General features: G+C 41.4%; 1 protein-coding gene across 1 annotated transcript; it reads left to right on the top strand.

The window, feature by feature from the left end:
- The first annotated feature begins 898 nt into the window (after positions 1–898).
- Positions 899–21,643, top strand: Rpp30 (ribonuclease P/MRP subunit p30). Its single transcript, XM_021208807.1, has 11 exons — positions 899–995; positions 2,226–2,281; positions 3,925–3,981; positions 4,312–4,386; positions 6,096–6,167; positions 11,418–11,507; positions 17,133–17,249; positions 17,781–17,810; positions 18,200–18,237; positions 18,815–18,894; positions 21,206–21,643. The coding sequence occupies exons 1-11, from the start codon at positions 914–916 to the stop codon at positions 21,313–21,315; spliced, it is 807 nt and encodes a 268-aa protein (XP_021064466.1). The 5' UTR covers positions 899–913; the 3' UTR covers positions 21,316–21,643.

A 21,643-nucleotide genomic window follows, 5' to 3' on the forward strand; every position in this document is an offset into this window, starting at 1 on the left:
AGGGGTAAAGGACTGACCCTCTAAATCAAGCAGATTGAAATTCGTGTTCTATGTTGTTGAATAGTTGATCTGTCAATATTAAAGAGTTCATTTTTAAAAGAGTTCATTTTAAAGTAGAAACATCAAATGATATGCGTATATTTCTCATGAAAAAAAATGTAAAAACATGTTTTCCTTTTTGCCCCTCCCCGTCAGTCCTCTGGCTAAATGATGTGTTGGCGCTAAACCATCCGCTTTGAGAGTAGCACTCTGCCATCTTGTGGTGGTAGTCTGTAACGGATTGTCTTAGCCCAAAGAGTTTAGATAGCTTAGCCACAAATCAAATACTTCAAAAAGGCCATTTTCAAAGAATGGAGTGTACTGTGGAAACAGGAAAGAAAAACCGCTTCCCGTGCTTCTTCATTTATTTGCCAGTTTATCTACTTTTGAGACTCTGTATTTCAGACTGGCCTGGTACTCTCGGTATAGAGGAGGTTGGCCTCAAACTCTGAGTTCTCTCTGCCTTCTAGGACTAGGATTAAAGTCGTGTACCACCACGCCCGGCTCCCCAGAGCTTTAAACAGGCTTCAAGACCTAGGAATGCTTGACCTCAACAGGCTTGACCTCAGTATGCTCTATGGTTGCCTTTAAAATGAATCACTTTGCATTGCTGTATGGTAGGAGCATGGGAGATTTGAGCCCCATCAGAGAGTACCAAACATTCTCGCTCAAATTACGAATAAGTGAGGCTGTGGGTCCCAACACACTAACTTTGGCTGGATCCTAGGGAATAGGAAAGTCTCGTCAAGACGACTGACAAGGGAAAAACTACAAATCCCAGAAAGCTCAAGGAACAACCTAAAACTCCCAGCATGCCTGAGGGACAACACGGCGGCTGCGCAGACTGCCGCGCGGGTGCTCCTGGGATGTCAGCATGGCGGCGTTCGCAGATTTGGATCTAAGAGCGGGCTCAGACCTGAAGGCTTTGCGCGGACTCGTGGAGACTGCTGCTCACCGTGAGTCTACTGGCTTTGCTCTGTCCCCCATACCATCCAGCTTTGTTTGGTAGTTTTTTTTTTTTCGGGTGCCATCCGGGTCTCTCGTGCGATCTGCCTGGCGTCCCTAGAGGCCGATAATAGCTGCAGTATCACCCCGACCCCCTGGGTGAGAAACTCGGACTCTTGACAAAGCTGTTGTTGCTTGTGTTTGCCCAGTCGTTCGTGCAGAGGGAGAGAACGAAGGCCTAAGGGGTCGAGGCACTGGCATAGCGCCGATAGGGGGACTGGTCCCCTCAGCCAGTGCTTTTAGTGTCAGCCCCTTTGAGTCACACGACATCTGTCAAATACAGAAAGCTGGGTCTCGGGCAGGAACTGCTGTGGAAGCTTAGAGAATGGGAAGGGCGTCACCTTATTTCTCTCGAGCATCTCTAGTGCCTTGAGGATGAGCGTTGATCAGGTGAGCTCTCACCTGGTATAGGGCCTGCCAAATAATAGATTCTCAAATCCCTTGGAGAGGAAGGAAAGTAGGGGGTTACTGGACTGACTGAGAAGAGGAAGGGCCGCTATTTTGTCATTACCATGCGTTATTTTTTTAATATTAATACTCTATTATCCTGTCAGTATTTTTAGGCAACTTAAAGACAAGAGTCGTGATTTAAATGTATTGGGGACAGGGCACTTGTCACAAACAGTACACTAACTGTTGTGATGGTAAGGCAGGCCTGTAGTGTCCCTGGTCTCTTATTGTAGAGTACCTCAAAGGAGATGTGAGGGAGTCATCACTCCATTGCTCCGTAGGAAAGGGAGGAAATGTACTGGCATCCCAAAAGAAAGGAATGATAACGAAGGTGACAGAAAGACATATGAACTTGAGTCTTTTGCACTGTGTTAATATGAGCCGCAGCCTAAATATGTGCCTGGCTTCTAAATGTGGCAGCTAAATACGCGCACTCTTCTAAAATGCTGGTGCTGTTTCACTTAATTTTCATGACACTTGGAAGTCCTGTCTGCTGTTAACGTCATGTGACAGGTGAAGAACCTGAAACTTCACCGTAAGTAACAATAAAAAGTAGGGCTCTGCCTCCTGCTCCGCCCCCTTATTTTCCAAGTCTCAGGATTGAACCCAGGACTCTGTGTATGCTAAGCAAGCATCATCCCTATTCTCATCCCAGACTCTTGAATCTCTTACCAGTATGATCATTGTGAACAAGAAAGAATATTTTTTAAATAATCTATTTTTCTTTTCAGTGGGATACTCGGTTGTTGCCATCAATCACATTGTTGACTTTAAGGAAAAGAAACGGGTAAAGTAGAATTTCTCGAACTAATTGGTTGCTAAATACAAGTGTTTATAAATACTCGTGTCTGTGTTGAGAATATGGAAGTAGAAACAGGAGTAAGTACTAGTTAACTGTTCTTGTTGCTATGACCACATACCTGCAAAGCAACTTAAGGAAGGAGGAGTTTATTTTGCTTATCCTCTGAAGGTGTAGTCCATCTTGGCAGTAGGAGCATGAAGTGACTAGTCACAGTTTCTCCTCAGTCAGGAAGCAGAAAGAAACAAATGCTGGGGCTCAGCTCACCTTCTCCTTCTTTAGTTAATTCACTCAGGCTCCCAACCCATGAAGTTGCACAGCTCCCATTCAGGGTAAAAAAAAAAACATCATAGAAATAGACAGAGATGTGTTTCTGTGGTCAGTCAGGGATCTTTCATCCTAAGCATGTTTCTCTTTTGAGGCAAGGTCTTGCATGTCTCTCTCTGGCCAAGGATGATCTCCTGCCTCTACCTTCCCAGTGCTGAGATTACAGGCTCATAGCAAAGGCCTTATGCATTTTAGAAGGCATGTACCAACTGAGCTCTATTCCCAACCCTCAACTATATTTCTTTAAAAGCCCTGTATTTATTTACCTTAGCAATTGAACATGTCTTCCTACAAATGATTTTTGTTTTGTTTGTGAAAAGTTCTAGCCGGGTGTGGTGGTGCACACCTTTAATCCCAGCACTCAGGAGGCAGAGGCAGGCAGATTTCAGAGTTCAAGGCCAGCCTGGTCTACAAAGTGAGTTCCAGGACAGCCAGGGCNAAAAAAAAAAAAAAAAAAGAAAGAAAGAAAAAGAAAAAAGAAAAGTTCTGATGCAGTATAAGAATTCCTAATGTTGTATTTATATTAACTAAGTTACTTTCAAAGATGTTTAAAAGTACATTGCCGCTAAATGAACTGAAAGCATCGCATCTTGTTGACTGTGCCATGGTCTCATGAACTCATTGACTGATTTCTCTCTTTGATAGACTGTCAATATGTATATTTCTTTTTAGGCAAACAATTACATATGTGTCATTTCTGTCTTTAAGATTTGCTTTTAGTTTTGAGGGTGGTTTTGTTTTTCCTAACAGGGTTTCTATATGTAGCCTTGGCTGTTCTGGAACTCACTCTCTAGACCAAGCTGACCTTGAACTCAGAGATCCTCCTGTCTCTGTGAGTGCTGAAATTAAATTAAAAGCATGTAGGCATGTACCACCAATGTCTGACCTTTACTCCTAACCTCTGATGTTCTTAGCATCTGCCCTTAACTTCTGCTCTCTAGTTTCTTTCCTTAAAAAAGAAAGAGAATAGCCTGGAGAGATGACTCAGTGGTTTAGAGCACTGGCCGCTCTTCCAGAGGTCCTGAGTTCAGTTCCCAGCAACCACATGACAGCTCACAACCGTCTGTATTGGGACCTGTAGCCCTCCTCTAGTGTGTTTGAAAACAGCTACAGTGTACTCATATACATGAAATAAATAATTCTTTTTTAAAAAAGAAACTAAAAAAAGAAAGAAAAACAAAAGCTATTGAATACTAGAAGTTAGCCTTTGATTCCCCCCCCCCCCGCTGAGAGGCACTTAAAGTGTTTTGCTGTGCTTCATTCCTTATCATGTAACCAGAACAGCTGTGTCTCATTTGTTGTAGGAAATTGAAAAGCCAGTAGCAGTTTCTGAACTCTTCACAACTTTACCAATTGTACAGGTAGGCATTGTATCTTTTAAGTGTAGTATCTGTTCATTCTATTCAAACATGCCCACCCTCACCTGGTGTTCTCTAACTTGAGCCTCGCCTGCCTCCTCCTGCCAGGCAGTTTCTTCCTGCTCGTCAGGTCATGCTGGGTACCCTTCCTAAAGCCTACAGCTGTTACGTTCTTCATCATGTGATACTGGATGAACATAGTGTCTTCTGCTGTTATAAATTCCTGTAGAACAAGCATGCTTTGTAATTTTTACTATTTTCCACTGGTAAAGAGACAATGACTCATTTGCACTTTATCTTTTTTAATAATGTTTTTTGTTTGTTTGTTCATAGGGAAAATCAAGACCAATTAAAATTTTAACTAGATTGACAATTATAGTTACAGATCCAGCTCACTGTAATGTTTTGGTGAGTTTATTATTTTTTTCTCCATTTGCCTCTTAAACTGTATTAACCAATGTGAAATATTGTCGTATTCCATCTCACCCTATTCATTCACCCCCTTTATCCCTCAAATCTATGACACCTGCCTGTGTCCCTTGTGGTAGAAGCTGCACAATATGTGACTCTTCCAAAAAGCTAACAGGTGCCAACAGACAATAGCCCATGATTCCAGCATTCAGGGATTGTACATTTAAATGTATTTTTTCATTCTTGTATATATTATCAGGTTTAAGGTTTTCCTGTTAAACAGCAAATGTGCTTTACTGGTGTATTCACCTATCCTAGACCAAAAGTATTTTCTTATATCTGGCATTTTAATTTATACTGAGCAATATTTTTATTGTGAGCTTGTGTGTCACAGTCATGTGAATTACCTACAATATATGAAACGGTCTTATCTAGCTGTGTCTACCAAATAATAATAGACAAACTAAACTAATTCCACTGAGAGCTGTCTTAGTGTTTTTCTTGTGATAAAACACCATGGCCAAAAGCAACCTGGGGAGAAAATGTTTATTTCAGCTTACAATTCAACATCATATTCCATCATTTCATAAAAAGAAGTCTGAACAGGAACCTGAGGCAGAAACCTGGAGGAAGTGATGCAGAGACCATGGAGGAACGCTACTTACTGTCTTGTTCCTCAAGACTTGCTCAGTCTGCTTTCTTAAAGCACCCAGGACCACCATCCTAAGATGGTACTGCCCATTATTAGCTGGCCCTCCCGAATCAATCATCATTCAGTAAAATCACCACAGGCCAATTTGGTAGGGACATTTTCTCAGTTGAGCTTCCCTCTTCCCAAATGCCTCAAGCTTCAAGTGGACAATAGGCAGCATAATTGACCTCTCGTCAGCTTGACACACAAACACATCACTGTTAAGCCATTACCGTTCCTTTCCTGTTCATCCCCAGGATCGCATATGTATAATAGTCTCGTAATATAAAAACATTCCAACTTTTGAAAATCCCACAGTCTTTAAACATTCAAACACTTCAAAAGATCATTCAGCCTCAACAGGCAGTGTTGGCACACACTGCTTTAATCCCAGTACTCAAAGTCAAGCTTCTCAAAACTATCTAAGTCTCCCTAAACTCAAGGTCTTTACTGTGAGCTCTGTAAAATACAAAATAAGACGCGTTCTTTCTTACTCCAAGAAACTGGGCATCAGCTGTTTTGTGTTTTCCTTCCCATACAAACAGAGGTGCAAGCTTACAGCTTCAAGAGTTTATAGTCATATTTTTATAATAGAAAAAAAGGTCATTGATTACTTTGTACAGTAGAAAGCTATCTCAGGATTTACTCTTTTTCTATTTTTTAAAAAACAAAAACAACAGGTAATTTAGCATTTCTCTATATTCTCTGAATGGTTACAAATTTGGATTAAAAGGATGTTTGTTCCCTAAACGGCTCCCATCTTTGTTACTTGAATCAGTCATGGAAATCTAGCCACGGTCTGTGACTTGTAAGTGTGTGCTCTCCCATGTTAGCTCTCAAGTGAGTGCTGGTGAACACTTGAAATTGAAGCCCATTGTGGGACCTCATACCTCAGCTCTCAGAAGGCTGAGGCAGGAGAATTGGTTTAAGTTTGAGGATATTTAGTATTGATAGATGACCAAACATCTTTTTATAATTTTTGTTACTGTATGATAACATCCTTTTTGTCTTATAGAGAGCAACTTCATCAAGGATCCGGCTGTATGATATTGTTGCAGTGTTTCCAAAGACAGAAAAACTTTTTCATGTAAGTGACAGGTGAAACAGAGTAACGTTTTCTCATTATATATAAGTCTGTTGTTATACCACACTAGGTACTCTGTTCATCCTGCTTCTAGCGTCATTTCTGTTGTTGTGATAAAAGAACCAGGTAAAAAGCAACAGGGAGAAAGGGTTAGGTATTGTCCATCATTGTGGGAAAGCCAGTGAAGGAGTTTCAGACAGCTGCTGACATGTCTACAGCCCAGAGCAGAGAAAACGGCATATGTGTGCACGTGGTTGCTTGTGTAATGCTCTGTTTCTCCATTTTTAAACAGTTCAAGACACTACCATCATCACCCCACACCCTGCCTAGACATTAGTCCTTCCCACCATGGACTGAGTTTTCCCATATTGATTGTCTTAATTAAGATAATTCCCCATAGACATAATCTATGGCCAAATCAGTGTAGATAAGTCCCTCATTGAGACTCTTCCCAGGTGATTCTGGGTTGTGTCAAATTTACAATTAAAGCAGATGTCAGGCCCCAGCTGTGAACTTAGAACTTTGAGTTTGCACTCTAGGTTCTGGAATTTCATAGGGCAGTGGTTCTCAACTCTCCTAATGTTATGACCCTTTAGTACAGTTCCTCATGTTATGGTGACCCCTAACTATAAAATTATTTAAATTACTATCTTATAATAGTTTATAATAGTAGTTTTGCTACTATTATAAAATTGTAAATATATGATATGTGGGATATCTTATATATGACCCCTGTGAAAGGATCTTTCAACTCCCTGTCTAAGGGGTTAAAACTCATAAGTTGAAAACCACTGTCATGGGACCATATTTAAGTGGCATGTTGGTTTGGTTTGGTTTGGTTTGAGCCATCCTGGTAGACATTTGATGGAGTCAATGTGAAATAGCTCATGAGTTTTCTCCTGTTTCCTTCTCTATACTTTGTTCACTTAACATTTATGCTTGGTAAATTCATCTCTTTTACTCAGTAACCACTGCAGTTTCTGGCCTTACCTACTCCTACCAGTGATAGAGGAAAAGGGCAAGCCCCTCTCTGGTCCAGCTTCCTTCTCTGCAAGCTCTGAGATATAAGCCATATGCCAGTGTGAGTGTCAGCCCTTAGTCGTCCAGAAGTTCCTCAGAATCAATCACATGCCAATATGATTCCCCTGTGTACCCTTGAGAGCCTTTGTAAGTTGAGTTCCTTTTGTTCTTTTAGAATTGACCTTTTGTTGCTTTTTCAGAAGAGAAAGGAGCTTAGCTCACTTTGTCTTCAGGATAGATTGCCCTTGTCCTTTTAAATGATTAAAATGGGGAGAAAAGCCTGAAATACTTTTTAAAGGAGTGTGTTTTCCTGACAGAAATGAGGTATAATTACTTTTAGATGGAGTTATGAATGTTTACCTAAGACTCAAAAGGTTCTATCTGCCAAAACAATATTGCATGGAAGAATGCTGGTCTTACATCTTTTAATCTTATACCCATTTCTTTAACTGTACTATTTTCTTTGTTGTTTTTTATTTTTAAGATTGTAATTTAATTGTGTTCTCCCTTCTTTTTCTTCCTCCAAACCCTCCCATGTACCCCTCTTCGCTCAGTTTCAAATCCATGACCATCTATTCATTAATTTTTATTGCACGCATATATGTCTCTAAATATAACTTGTGGAGTCCATATGTTACTTTGTATGTTTATGGGCTGACCATTTTTTTGTTTTGTTTTGTTTTTGTTTTTCGAGACAGGGTTTCTCTGTATAGCCCTGGCTGTGCTGGAACTCACTTTGTAGACCAGGCTGGCCTTGAACTCAGAAATCCGCCTGCCTCTGCCTCCCAAGTGCTGGGATTAAAGGCATGTGCCACCACGCCCAGCTGCTGACCATCTTTCTTCCCTGAGTTTATCCAGTAGAGGGAGCCATTGACTAAGGAGGCTGAACCAGTGTCTTGGTGCTCAGCCTTAACTGCTATGTTAACCGAGGGAAACCCTGAAGAACCATAGCTTATCTAAGATGCCTGTGTACACACAAACCACAACACCCTGCCTTTGGTGGCTTCCTTTATGAAATGCAAAAGTATATTAATTCTCAAGTATTTGTGATAGATTAAGGCGTGGTTAAGCAAGTAGTTAGTCATCAAAGACCTCTGAGGGCCAGGCGTGGTGGTCTTTACTACCAGAACTCTATTACCAGCATTTAGAGGTGTAAGCAGGTGGATCTCTGTATTTGAGGCCAGCTAGTTTCCATAGTGAGTTCTAAGACAACCACAGGGAAGTAGCTTTAAAGCGTTCTGGTCTTGTCGTGTTCCTGCAGTCTTTCAGACCTTGCCTTTGCAGGACGATGTTGACAGATGTCTTCATGCATCTTCCAAGGTCATGGTCTGACTCTTTCAGCTTCAGATTTCTCTGGGATGATTATTAAATTACAGATTATTAGCTCTAATCTATTGGATGAATCACTAGAAATATAGCCTCACCAGCTCCGTTGGTGATAGTTTGTAGGTGACTTCTATGCACAGATGCATTTGAGAGGTACTGTTTATGGGTGTCTCTGCCTTGGCAAGCCTGACTTTTCCTTGTGTGGAATGATAAGTGCTGACACCAATGAAAGACACCCAGGGCAAAGGGTGGCAGCCCTACCCTCCTGGGCCCCGTGTGTCATAACAACAAAATATGCATATACTTGGATATTTTCATGGTGACAAACTTTCCTTAAACCATCATAGATTTCTCTGTTCCTCTCCCAAAAAAGGTTAAAGATGGCCAAGTAAATTCATATACAATCTACCAATTTCCTGAGAAAACTGAGATACTTAGCTCTAAAACTATTTTAGACATAGTTCAACTGTTTTAATGATTTGGGGAATATTAGATTAAGCCTCCCCAGTGCCAGGAACATGGGCATGTGCCCCTGCATCACATAGTTCTTTGAGTGAACCAGTTGAACATTTGGATTGATAGAAAGTTAAATCACCAAATAATTCTGTCTAAAACATTTAAATTCAAGAGGTCAGAGGAGCCAAATGAGACTGTCCTCTGTGGCTGAAAATTCTTAGCAGTGATGTCTTTCCCCTGGTGCCTTCCCCATAGGTCGGTGAGAGGAAGACGCAAGCAATGCATGACGGGAAGTAACCCAGTTCAGCCTTACTAGGGAGTCATTGAATGGGTTATTAAAAATACAGCATCTTCTCATTAAAACCAGTTAGGTTTGTGAGAGTAACTTCAAATGCACAGGAGCATGTATAGAAACCATGCCTTCCAGAGGCAGCCAACCCTGACTCATGCATCTCCCCAGAAATGCCTCCCCACCATAGCTCCCTGCTCCATCACTCCAGGGCAACTACTGCAAGCATTCGTTTGTGCTTTTCCAGAAATATTTACCTACCTCTTGTTCCCTTTCTCCCTCTGTCCTTCCTGTCACCATGCTCTTTGTACCTTACAGTATATGAGTTCTGTAATTACAAATAGTGGTGTATTCTGCTCTTTAAGAGACCAAGGGAAGGGGGTCATAATTTATTTAAGTGAAATGGGACGGTGTTTTATTCTGTCCTCTCTTTTGTGATTGGTCTGGCAGTGACTGTTCTTGATCTATTGTCCCTAGCCTGTGTGAAATTTATAGCTATAGAATATAATCCTATAGTCTATAGGTGATAGTGCCGGACTGAGCATACCAATTTCTGTGGTTACCGGGGATGTGGCTCAGTGGGAGAGCACTTGGCATTCTCAAGACCCAGGTCGGATCCTCAGCACTATCAGGGAAGTAAAATGGTGGAGGCTCTTGCCAGAGTGCTCCTCACTGTATTACTAGAAATGGACAGATGCTGAACTCAGCTCAGTTCCTCTTCAGAGCTTTGCTTCAGTCACTCTTTGTGAGTTAGACAGCTGGAACAGTTAAGATGTGCAGATTCTTTAGGAGCCAAGAACTTCTGTCAGAACATAGTTTCTCAGGCTTACCATGGAACTATGACTGTGTTCAAGCCAGATGGTCTCTGGTCACCACTAAGCCAAGGGCTGGGGCAATAATGACTGAAGCTTGACATTCTGAGGAAAATGGGTGAGATGTGACATCTGTCACTGCTGAAGAACTGTGCCTCTCTTACCAGTATTACCAGTACCATCTTCCCAGTTTCTTACACCACCCTTTCGCCTATTCATACTACAGACACTGCCTTAGCAAGAATGCATTTGCTCTCTCGGTAGGGGTGGTTTAATAATTTTTTTCTTATGTATATATATAAGTATTCCCCTGCGTGTGTGCATGTATATCACATCTTTGCCTAATGCTCACAGAGGCTAGAAGAAGGTGTTGGATCCCCTGAAACTGGAATTATGGATCATTGTAAATCATCATGTAGGTTCTGGGAACTGAACCCAGGTCCTCTGAACAAAGCAACAAATAAATGTTCTTAACTGCCCAGTCATCTCTTCAGCCCCAGCAGTAATATTTTCAACGTGGTACAGAACAGCCAATTCTTTTTACCTTTATAAATCTGATCCTGACTCACCAACTCATTCATATGTAAGAACTTATATATAAAGTAGTGGCTGAAAGATGGTCACCTCGGCCTCTTCTGACTTGCAGTCTATAATCTTTCAATAGCTTTACTTTCCTCCGTAAGTACTTTGTTTACCTTAGCTGCTATATTTGTCTCATTTATTTTCTACGTGACATATACAAGTACTTTCAAAACTCTTAGAGGTGAGTGCAGAGAATGGCTCAACAAACCATGATAAAATGCACTCTCATTGGACTTCTCTCAGCTCTCTCAGCTCAGCTTGAACTCTTCGTCAAACTGTTCCTGTGAGTATATGAAGAAAAGGCCATCAGCTGTACCCGGCTTTTTCTTAGCCACAGAGTAGTCTGGTTGGAACTATAAGCCTGGTTAATTCCTGGCAGAAAGATGCTCAGGAGAATGGTTTGCGGAGAAAAGCATGCATTCATCCTGGCCTTCCAGTTCCTCAGATTTCAGAACAGGCACCTTCTGCTCTCTGGAATGATTCAAAGTAATATTCTAGATACTGATCCTAACTAACCAACTCATTCATATATAAAACCTTGGAGTTGGGGGCCTTCAGACCCTGACTTTTGAGAATTAAACCATCCAAGCCACGCCTGAAAGAATAGTAAACAACTGGTCATATAATAGGTTTATTGCAGTTCAACACAACAATCATGACATCCTCAGAGTAAGCCATTCTATGTATGTTTCTGTGTATTGGGTATGACCATGGCTCTCATTCCAGTAAGTGCTAATTTTCTGTTAATCTATTTTTTCTCCTTAACAGGTTGCTTGTACACATTTAGATGTGGATTTAGTCTGTATAACTGTAACAGAGAAATTACCATTTTACTTCAAAAGACCTCCTGTTAATGTGGTAAGTGTTGCTCTTTGTGTTCTGAACTTGGATCTGTAGAAACTTGTGTCTGGGATTAGAAAAGAGACAGAAGAAACCTATGTTCTTAGGGAACCAGAACCTGGGTAATTGGTAATTGGAGCAGTTTTAGAAAAGAAAATTTGGTTTTTCTAAGCTGACCAAAAGAAGAAGAAAGCAAGCTTAAACTAGAAAGTTTCTAACCTGGGAGCTATAGAGTACCTCAGTGGGTAAAGGGCTTTCTGTGCAAGCCTGAGGTCTTTAGTTCAAATCTCCAGCACCCACATTAACACCAGGCAGCATGGCAACCTTTTAATCTCAGTGTGGGGGAACCAGACAGGAGTAATCTGACTAGCTAGACTAACTGAGTCAGGCAGCTCTGGGGTCAGGTGGGAGGCCCTGCCTCAGGAGACAATATAAAGAGCAATTGAGGAACACCTCAGTGTCTACCTCTGGCTCCCATACATGCCTCGCAAACACACACATGTGAGAGCTCACACACACAGGAAAGGAAAGTATCTGAGCTGAGTGTTGGCACTCCAAGCCACTCAAGTGGCACTTAAGGTAGAAGTTCAAGACCAACAGCAGAGCACGTAGACCTTGTCCCAAAAAACAAGAAAGGAGTCAGTTAACTATTGAGATATGTTTTGAAAAGCTTAGGAACTAAAATGTATAATATTTCTCAAATCAATATTTAATAATGAGAGATACTTAAACCTCTCTCTTAATATTGATATTAAGATGGAAAAGAAAGGGTAAAGACGCATAGGGTCCTTGAGATACAAAAGGAAATGGTGTGAAGTCACCAGGGAATGGTGAGTGAGATGACAGTGCACTGAAGCACGCTGGCTCCCAGAAAAACCATTACCACAGGGTAGCCACGTGGTCAGGGATATTTTTTTTCTCCCTCTTGACATGGACTTTTTCTCATTATCCTAATCTATAATTTTCTCTTTTTCTTATACCTTCATCTTTCATCTGCCTTCATCTTTCATATTGCCTTCTAAGTCCTACCCCCGTTTCCATGATAGAAAGATAGCATTACCATTAACTGATTCGGTAATTATGAGGTCAGTGCAGCTGGGAACTATTTTCTTCGCCGGCCAAAGCCTAAAAATATTATTTGGCATAGTGACTTCCAGAACTCAGTTATGTTATCAAAAACTATTGTCCAAGAAAAAAGATTTAGCAAGCATCCCGAACCCCGTGTTGACTTCTGTCAGGAGTCAACTATTGTTTCAAAGTGGGTAGCTTCCTTCCTACCTATTGTAGAATCATATCTTCTTCACTTTTGTCTCCCTTTTCTCCTGTGGAACCTATGCTTGATCCTGAGGATTAGGAACAACAGTGAGGGGAGTGAATTGTCTCTTTGGTGTAGAAAATGTAAAATGACTTATGTTCTAACCCTAAGTATATACTGCTAAGATGGTTTTTAAAAAGTGCCAAAACTGTATAGAGAAAACCATCCAACAGCTCCTCTGGCATGCTGCGGAACCTGAACCCAGCTAGGCTGGTGGTGACACCTCTAAATACCCAGTCACCACTCCTCAGAGTGGGGAATCTATGGTATGCAGCAGCTCACTTACCAAACGAAGGCCACCGAGCCATCTGGCTTCCCTCGCAGGCCTCGGACAGGTGTGCATGCTGCCTGTCAGGTAAGACCTCCATGGTCCACACATGGGAGTAGCTCCCAAGCACTTGGGACTTAGCTACCATACAAAGAGTCCAAGTTTATGGTCATCTTGTTGGCCTCGTGTATTTATTTTTCCTCTCTTCAAAAAGCAATCTCTGCCTTAAAAGTTTGACTCTACTCTTCTCAGCCTCAGACTGCCGATGCCTTCCACAAGACAGCATTCCCAGAATTAAATAGTGCAGCCCTCCATGCATATTTTTGATATATTTAACAATATTTTCACATTAATAACTGGAGACCTATTATCTAGACAATTTGCCTGAATGGGCTTATGCATAGTTTTGTGTCCTTGGCTGAGAAGAAACAGTGACATGTGGTAGTCAAAGAATGGGAAGTAGTGATGCACAGCATGTAATCCCCCGTGGCCAAGAAGCATGTTGTGAGTCATTAGGTAGTTGTCAGTGTTGGGCAGGCACATATGCATGAGGGAAGTGGGGTGCTAGGATGGCGTGAGGAGAGTGACCCGAAGGTGAGCACCAGATTACCACCTGCCAGTTCTCCTTTGAAGTACAGTTGCTGTTAAGTGTTTGATATTTCTGACATGATTCCCACCTACATTTTCAGTTTAAGAATTCTGAAAAATTTTTAAATTTGACAAGAGGGATATGTAATATTTAATGGTATGATTCTGGTATGAACATTTTGCACGTGTTGTTTAATAAAAGCTGGATGGCAAGGCTGCACAAGACTACATTTAGTCTTCATCTGGTATAGAAGCCTACAGAGAGAGCAGTTCTGGAAGCAGAAAAGCCCCTATTCATTCATTCATTAGAGAAAACTAGAAACAGGTACCTATATTTTCATTTGGGGCAGAATATATATATTTATATATATTCTATAGGTGTGCCAAAACAGTAAGTACATCATGGTAAACTCGTGTAGTTCATGCACACCATACACACATTGAAAATTTAGTGAAACGACAATTGTCACTTGGCAATGGCCAGAAAATTGAGAGAAGTAAAGGACAAAGCCAGGGTCCTGGCATTCTTTTCATGGGCCAAAAAACATTCCTTCCCTCCTTGCAGTTTGTATCAGTCATTTTCGTAGCTCAAATGTCACAGAAGCAATGTAACAGAAGAAGGATTGTGGGGACACAGCCCATCATGGTTGGGATGGTGAGGCCAGCAGCAGGCAACTACTTGGTGACTGCAGGCATGGGACAGGAGGCAGGGTTGTCTGCAACCTCAGCAGCATACTTCCTGTAGATAAGCTCTGTAGTACCACCAACACATGGCCTTATGGGAGACATTACCCATTATAAGGCCAGCATGGCAGAAATCAAGGTATGAGCAGGCCCTGCTTTCTCCAGAATTGACAAGGAGCCTTTCTGTGAGTCGTCCTGGCTAGTGGTGATCTGTTAACCACAGTAGCGCCATTCTCTGTCTTTGTTGTAATCATGTTTTCCCTTTGTGTCCCTGACTATCGTATAAAAACACCAGTCATCTCATTTGATCACACCTACACTGACCCTATCCCTAGTGAATGTTACAGTCTGAGATACTGCAGTTTAGCAATGGAACATATCTGTTATGGATGGGTACACAGTTTAGCTCACAGTACCCAGCCATCCCACTCTAGTGTTTATCCTGCTGATAATTTGAAGCAGCCCGAATCTGTTAGTAAAGGCTTTCTAAACACTGTGCCTGTTACACCTCTATAAGTACTAAGCAGCTGCAAAAGAAAATGGAACTTACAAGCTGACATGGAAAGGCTTTCAAATCAGGCAAGATAAGACTATATCAAGCCACATTTTAGTTAGAAAAAAAAAAACATGGCACATATTCACAGTTTATATTTATATGACGAAACTGAAAGAATTTGGAAGAAATAAATGAAAATGATTACAGCAGAGGGGGGCAAGGCAGTATGAGCAGATACAAGGGGGCTCACTGTTTCCTTATGTGGCTTTGATCAGTGAATTGGGAGATGATGAGACCTGAATGAATGATATGCTGGAAGGCTGTCTATCCTGAGTTCAGCAGAGGCACTGGTTCTTAGGGCAAGCCGGCAAGCCGACAGCATGCTGCCCTGGAATAAACTATTGCTTTCCATTCTTCCTTCTCCAAAGCTTAGCTTAAGTTTTTAATACATGGAATTTTATTACTGGTATCTCCTGATCCGAGCGTCACATGCTGCCCTTGGTGGCATCATTGTGACTGTTCTTAGAAGAAGGCACACTCATCATGTGCCTGTTCAGGCTTCTGTTCAGACATGAGAACAAAAGCCAATCAGGCAGGCTCTGTCATTCTCTGTGAAGATATTATTATGAACAATCACATGATGAGCTTTCAGCAATTTACACAAAAATGCTCTCAGGAGCAGACCAGGTAATGACTGTATTTTTATTCATCTAAAATGGTAAAGTTTTATGAAAGAAATACTCAACAGCCTTCAATACCAGATTATCTTTAATTTCTTTCTCAAGAGTTTTCTTAGCAGTTTTAAAGTGAACCTGATTAATGTACCAAGACTAGAATCATATCTGAAAGAAAATAAGCCGGCATTTCTGTCCTGTTTTCCCCGTTCCTCTCTCTCAAAGGGAGCTTTTATTTTTCTGAAATTCCCATACAAGTTTAAAAGTTTAAAGTTTAAATTCACTCACCTAGAAGCACTTAGGGATCTGATCATCCAGCGCCATATTGCTCATGTCCTTTATTCCTGCCATCTTCCTACTGCCCGATGGTTTACATCTGCAGCTGGAAGGGTAGGGAAATATGAATTGAGCTCCTGTGTCTAATTAATTTTGGCAAAAGAAATAGCTAAGGAGTTAGCTAGCAATGTTTTTCTTTACCTTTGCATTTCCTTCAAGTTCATCCCAGTTCCTAGATATTTCATAGTGAACGGTATCATGCATGGTCTTGAGTTACAAGGAGGAGCTGTTATACCAGCTGTGAGAAGATGAAAGCTGGGCAAGGAAGTAAGGTGCATGTGTAATCGCAGTGCCAGATCATTGCAGCTAATGCCATTCCTAGAAGGAATATAAGCCAGAGGATTCAAAGTGGAAAAAGATGTAGGAAAATCTACAAGCTACTAGCCTTAAGACCAGAGGACGAAATGAAAGAAAGGTGGGGGGTGGAGCATGGAAAAAGAAACGTCAAGGAAGGAGAACAGAAGGAGCTTCCGTTGTATACCTCTAGGTGACTTCAGGTCTGTGAGATCAGTTCCCGGGGACTGAGCATAGAAGCTCACCTACAGAGACTGACACTGTCCCGCCTGAACGGGGCCAGCTGTCCACCCTGTACTTGGCCCAGTGAGCCACTGTAACCTACATGACTTTAGCAAGTTCCTGTCTGATTCTTACCTCCATCTAAACCCCTCATGTTTCCCCTTGCTTTCAGTGAACCTTAAACAATGTTAAATAATGTGGGGTGGGGACATGTCTGTGAGTCTTGGCCACAGTGCTTATCTAAGTAGCACTGTTCTTCCCATATAGCATTCTGTTAGCCATGGCTGTCATTGTTCAGTTATTGTGTGTAGTAAATGACATAGCTGTGAGGTTTCCCCCTCCCGCTCCTCGGGCCCTTCTGATCTTCATCTCCTTTCCTTCATTCCTGGGTCAAGTTGCTTGGCTCTCTGTGGGCTCGGTTTCCCTGCATAGGGAAGCACACACATCCTTTTCTTCAGACCAGGTGAAGTAGCCCTGTGCACCTCCACACCGCCTCTGCCGGTCCTGTTTGTGTAGGTAGCTCCCACACTGACATAGCTCTGTCCTGAAGTAGAGCTTCATGTCTGTTTTCTCACTTTGGATAGGGTGCAGAGCTGTGGCTGCCGTTGTTTAAGCCAGCCCTTGCCATGTAGGAGGCATGCATAGAGGGACATGCATAGAGACATGCATAGAGGGGAGAAGGGGGGTGGAAAGAGACTTCAGGGGGAAACAGTCAATGTACTTGTCTTGGACAGCTTATCCTTTGTCTTCTTTATTTCCGGTAAAGGCAATTGAGCGAGGCCTGGGCTTTGAACTTGTCTATGGTCCTGCTATCAGAGATGCAACGATGAGAAGGTACACAATCTCCAATGCCCTCAATTTGATGCAGATCTGCAAAGGAAAGGTATAATTCCAACCCAGAGGATGCTTTCCGCTTCTGACGGTTTAGTAGTGTGTCTGTGCTGTCAACCGATTCCTTGCCTTAAGCAGAAAATTCTCAAGACACTAAATTCTTCAGTTTCAATGAACTTTACGAGATCTTGTAAAAACTCCTAAGGGAGGAGTAAGATATGAAGGAAAGATGTGCCAAAAGCCTCTAGTTTTGATAAGGGATTTGTAGTTTGCCACAATGAAAAGACTTCTGTAGATAATAGTTGATTATCTCTGAGTGAATTAAAGTTACAGCTTTTAATTCATCCTCACTAAAATTTATTTACAAATTTTATTCTGCTTTTTTTTTTTAATTGGCTGCCTTGAGTGTGACATGAGAGCTTTTGATGCTTTCTCATTCATTATTTACCTTATCTTAAAAAAATAAAACTTGGTATTTCAGCCTTAAATGTTAAAACAGAGTTGCTGGTCATTTGTTCTATATAATTCTTCAATTATGTTATTAATTATCTAAGATTAATATTGCTCACTTTCTGTTTTATAGAATGTAATTCTGTCCAGTGCTGCAGAAAGGGTAAGAATAACATGGAATACTTTGTCCCAGTAGTTAAAAAACTTAACTACACTTTCAGAACAACTGACAAAACCATGTGATGAACTGCCTCTTAGTTTTTTTAACTGATTTGCCCATGGTAATTGCTAAATGTATCCCATTCATTTGGCCTTCAGGTTTTGCCTATGTATGTTTATATTTGTGAATTAACTAGAATAAAATGATTTTATTTTTCTCTTTACCTTTAAATAAACCTTTATATGGTTTATTATATATTTTTAAAAACTTACCACAATTATAAGGATCTTAATTTATGAAATTTACTTATCTTTAGATGCTTAGTTGTGCTTATTGTAAAAAATTAAGATGTTAATAACATCTCATTTTATTTTCCATTTTTCTTATTTTAGCCTTTGGAAATAAGAGGACCTTATGATGTGGCAAACTTGTATCCTCTCAGTATTCTGTTTAAAACCTGTGTTCCTATTGGGCATTGCTCAGAAGACAACTTCAAGAAGTAGTTCTCTCCTTCCGCCTCGTGGGTCTTGGACATCCATCCAAGGCCACAGGTTCCCAATGGCGCCCTTAAACATAAAAACAGAGTTGCTGATCATTTGTTCTATACCATTCTTCTGAGCCATCATGTTGAACTAGAATTTTCCCTTAGAAAAATGTAATCAAAAGTGCTATTTTAATTTAGCCTGGTATTTTGTTATCTTTTAGTTGTAAGTTTACAGACCGGCAGCCTCGGAAGTTGATCACAACTAGTTGTAGCTTTCTTCTTCTTCTCCTGGTGTTTGGATTAAGCAGCAGAAAAGAGAGACAAGGGGCTGTATAGGATAAAACAGTTAAATGAGACTTCTCAGGTGCAGGTCTCAGTCAGGCTCAGGCCTGCTGTAGAATTAGTCTGTCTGCCTCTGGGGGCAGGTGAGCTGCCCTTCGTTTGTGTTTGTGTTTGTGTTTGTGTTTGTGTTGTCTCATACCCTTGGTGGACTCTGGGTTGAACTCTTTAATGACCCTATCAGAGGACTGCTGTTTGGGCTGTCTGAAAATGAAGGCAAGGCTGCTGTGTCCACAAACTGCAGAGCCGTATTTCTCCATGGAGGTAAGCATGTTGTTATTTGTAGTAAAATCGGAATGGTCTTGTTAGAGGCAGGCTATCATCAAACAGTTGGCATATATGTGCTTTTACTGTCCTTCCTGCAGAGTTCCTGTAAGGGAGCCTTCTCAAGCACTTCTGACCATACACTATTCCTTGCCCTCGTTTCAGGCCTTACTCTCTGTAGCGTGTGCATTGCAGATAGTTTGCATTACAGAATGACTATTGAATGTGTTCTTTTAAACTACATACTGTCCCCTGCCTAAAAGACTTAACATCCCTCCTGCTTTTCTCTGGATGGTCTTTTTCCCTGCTAAAACAAAAAATAAGTTTCAGAAACAGAAGTGGGAATAGTAGTGTTAGTTTGACAGGATCTAGAACCATCTTGTTCCGGAATCTCCTGTGAGGGGTTGTCTAGATGCAGTGAGCCCCTGAAAATGTGAGGGTGTGGTTAGTGGATGTGAGAAGCCCCTCTTCCTGGGTAGGGATCCTGGATTGAATAAACTAGAGAAAGCAAGCTGAACACTGGCACTCAGACGTGTGCTCCTTAGCTGGGACTATGATGCAGCCATGGACTCTACCCTCGCACTGTGAGCTGAAATAAGCCGATTTCTCTCTGAGTTGCTTTATCAGAGTATTTTATACAGAAACAGCAAAGAAACGAAAACATCAAACCATTAAGTTAAAAACAAAAAAAAAATAGAAACATCAGTGGGCGGTGGTGACGCACACCTTTAATCCCAGCACTTGGGAGGCAGGCAGATTTCTGAGTTCAAGGCCAGCCTGGTCTACAGAGTGAGTTCCAGGACAACCAGAGCTACACAGAGAAACCCTGTCTCGAAAAAACAAAACAAAACAAAAAACAAACAGAAACATCATTTTTTTAAATCCAGCTATCTAAACTCAGCCTATAACTTTTGTTTTTATTATAACTCAGAATGGTTCTTGTTTTGGTTTACATGATCATGTATCTACTGTTATGTATTTTGGGTGGGTTTTTCCCAAGGGGTTGCGGGGGCATCATTGGTTATGTAAATATACTAGGATACATAAGGCCATTTTTTGCAACTCTAATAAATGTGCTTTGAGCATGTGCCCCTCCACCCTCCTTTCTCGCCCCTATTAGTCTCTTGTGCATATTCCCTGCCACTCAACACCCCTCACAGCTATTTGTTCCCCTCACACATTTTAGTTATACTCCCCACACCCCCCAGATCCCCACTAGTCCTCTTTGTGCAGGTTCCCTTCCTAACCCCAGACCGGTCCTTCTGTGCATACTCCCTCACACCACCTCCCATCAGTCCCCTTGTTCCTGAGACAGTTCGCTCTGACTCCTGGACTTCTTCCATGGTCTACACATGTATGGTTGGTGTACCTGAGTGGAGTGTGAGGCCCGCGGTGAGGCAGGGCCCTCTCCTTCTGCAATTCTGTTCTTCCTTCCTCCTCACCGCGCCCTTCCTCCAGTGTCACTTTTCAGTGTGTTACTTAGTTCCTCAGGCAGGTGATTGTCCTGTGTGCCTTCATTCTAATATGTCTGTAATGTATTTACCCAGCATTTTGAACATGTAAAAAAACCACTGCTAAGGATCTTATATACTGCATATGACAGTGCCTGGCCTGTTATTATGTACTTAAAACAAATCTAAACTGACTGCCAAACTGACTGGAGCATACAAAAACAATCCCTCTTTTTCCCTTCATTATTAGCATACATAAAGGATTGATAAACGTGAGCTTGATTCTGTGTTCTGTTGGCAAGCATGTTAGATGGCTGCTGGACATTGGTACATTGTACATTGGTAACCTAGTGAGAGAGATGGCATGTGCTATAGAGTAAGCTCACCACAGCCCCTGCTGTGGGAGCAGTTCGAGTGATTCCTACACCCGTGCTTGGGATTTCTCTTACGGTTTTTTTATCATACATAAAGCAGATGTTAGACCCATGCTTATGGCTGGTTCTAACTGCATCAGATGGCATGGAGAGAACAATGGAGAATCCCTGCTCTGCAGTTTATCTAAGAGCAAATCCTTAGGAACGAACTAGATGGTAAAATACTGACCATAAAAGGCATCCACACCCATGAGAGCTCTCTGTGGTTTTCCTATTTACTGGGCGATAGGCCAAAGAAAATGGGGTAATGCTGGCTAAACCAACACCTGTGATCTCGGCTATTAGGAGGCTAAGGAAGGAGGATCAGATGGCTGGACTGTGTAAGGAGTTCAAGGCCAGTCTGGGCTACATGGTGAGATCCTGTCTCAAAAAACAGAAATAAGTAAAACTGTTTTATCTTTATTCAATGTGATTTCTATTTTACAGAAACTAGAAAAACTGCTTTTGGAATTATTTCTACAGTGAAGAAACCCCGGTCATCAGAAGCAGATGATGAACCTCTTCCAGCGTGCAAAAAAGCTAAATGTGAGGGCTGAGACGGATCCTGAGTCTCTATCACACTGCTCCTCCCCTCCATAGCTCATCAGTCACGTCAAAAATAGAACTCTGCTGAGTTGATATTTTCATTAAACTAGAAGCCAACAGTCTATAAAAACAGCTTTATATTCAGACCATTAAAACAGCAAATAAAACCCAGTGAACCATTTTTTAAAGACTAACAGCTTAATTAATTTAGATATACTTTAAGAGAAAAACTATTTTATACTTCATGTGAATAATGAATAACATTAGGTACACTGAAATAAGATGTCTCAGTATTGTAAGACATTGAAAACTAATAAACTAATGTTTTTCTACTTGGTA

Source organism: Mus pahari, chromosome 1 (assembly GCF_900095145.1).
Source record: "Mus pahari chromosome 1, PAHARI_EIJ_v1.1, whole genome shotgun sequence".
NCBI classification, from domain to species: domain Eukaryota; kingdom Metazoa; phylum Chordata; class Mammalia; order Rodentia; family Muridae; genus Mus; species Mus pahari.

Bases quoted from the DNA above. Each gene is read 5' to 3' on its own strand.
- Rpp30 (XM_021208807.1), top strand. From the start codon at position 914: ATGGCGGCGTTCGCAGATTTGGATCTAAGAGCGGGCTCAGACCTGAAG. The intron at 2,282-3,924 runs GTAAAGTAGAAT...CATTTGTTGTAG, and splicing joins ACTTTAAGGAAAAGAAACGG to GAAATTGAAAAGCCAGTAGC. The intron at 18,238-18,814 runs GTATCCTCTCAG...TGACCCTATCAG, and splicing joins CCTTATGATGTGGCAAACTT to AGGACTGCTGTTTGGGCTGT.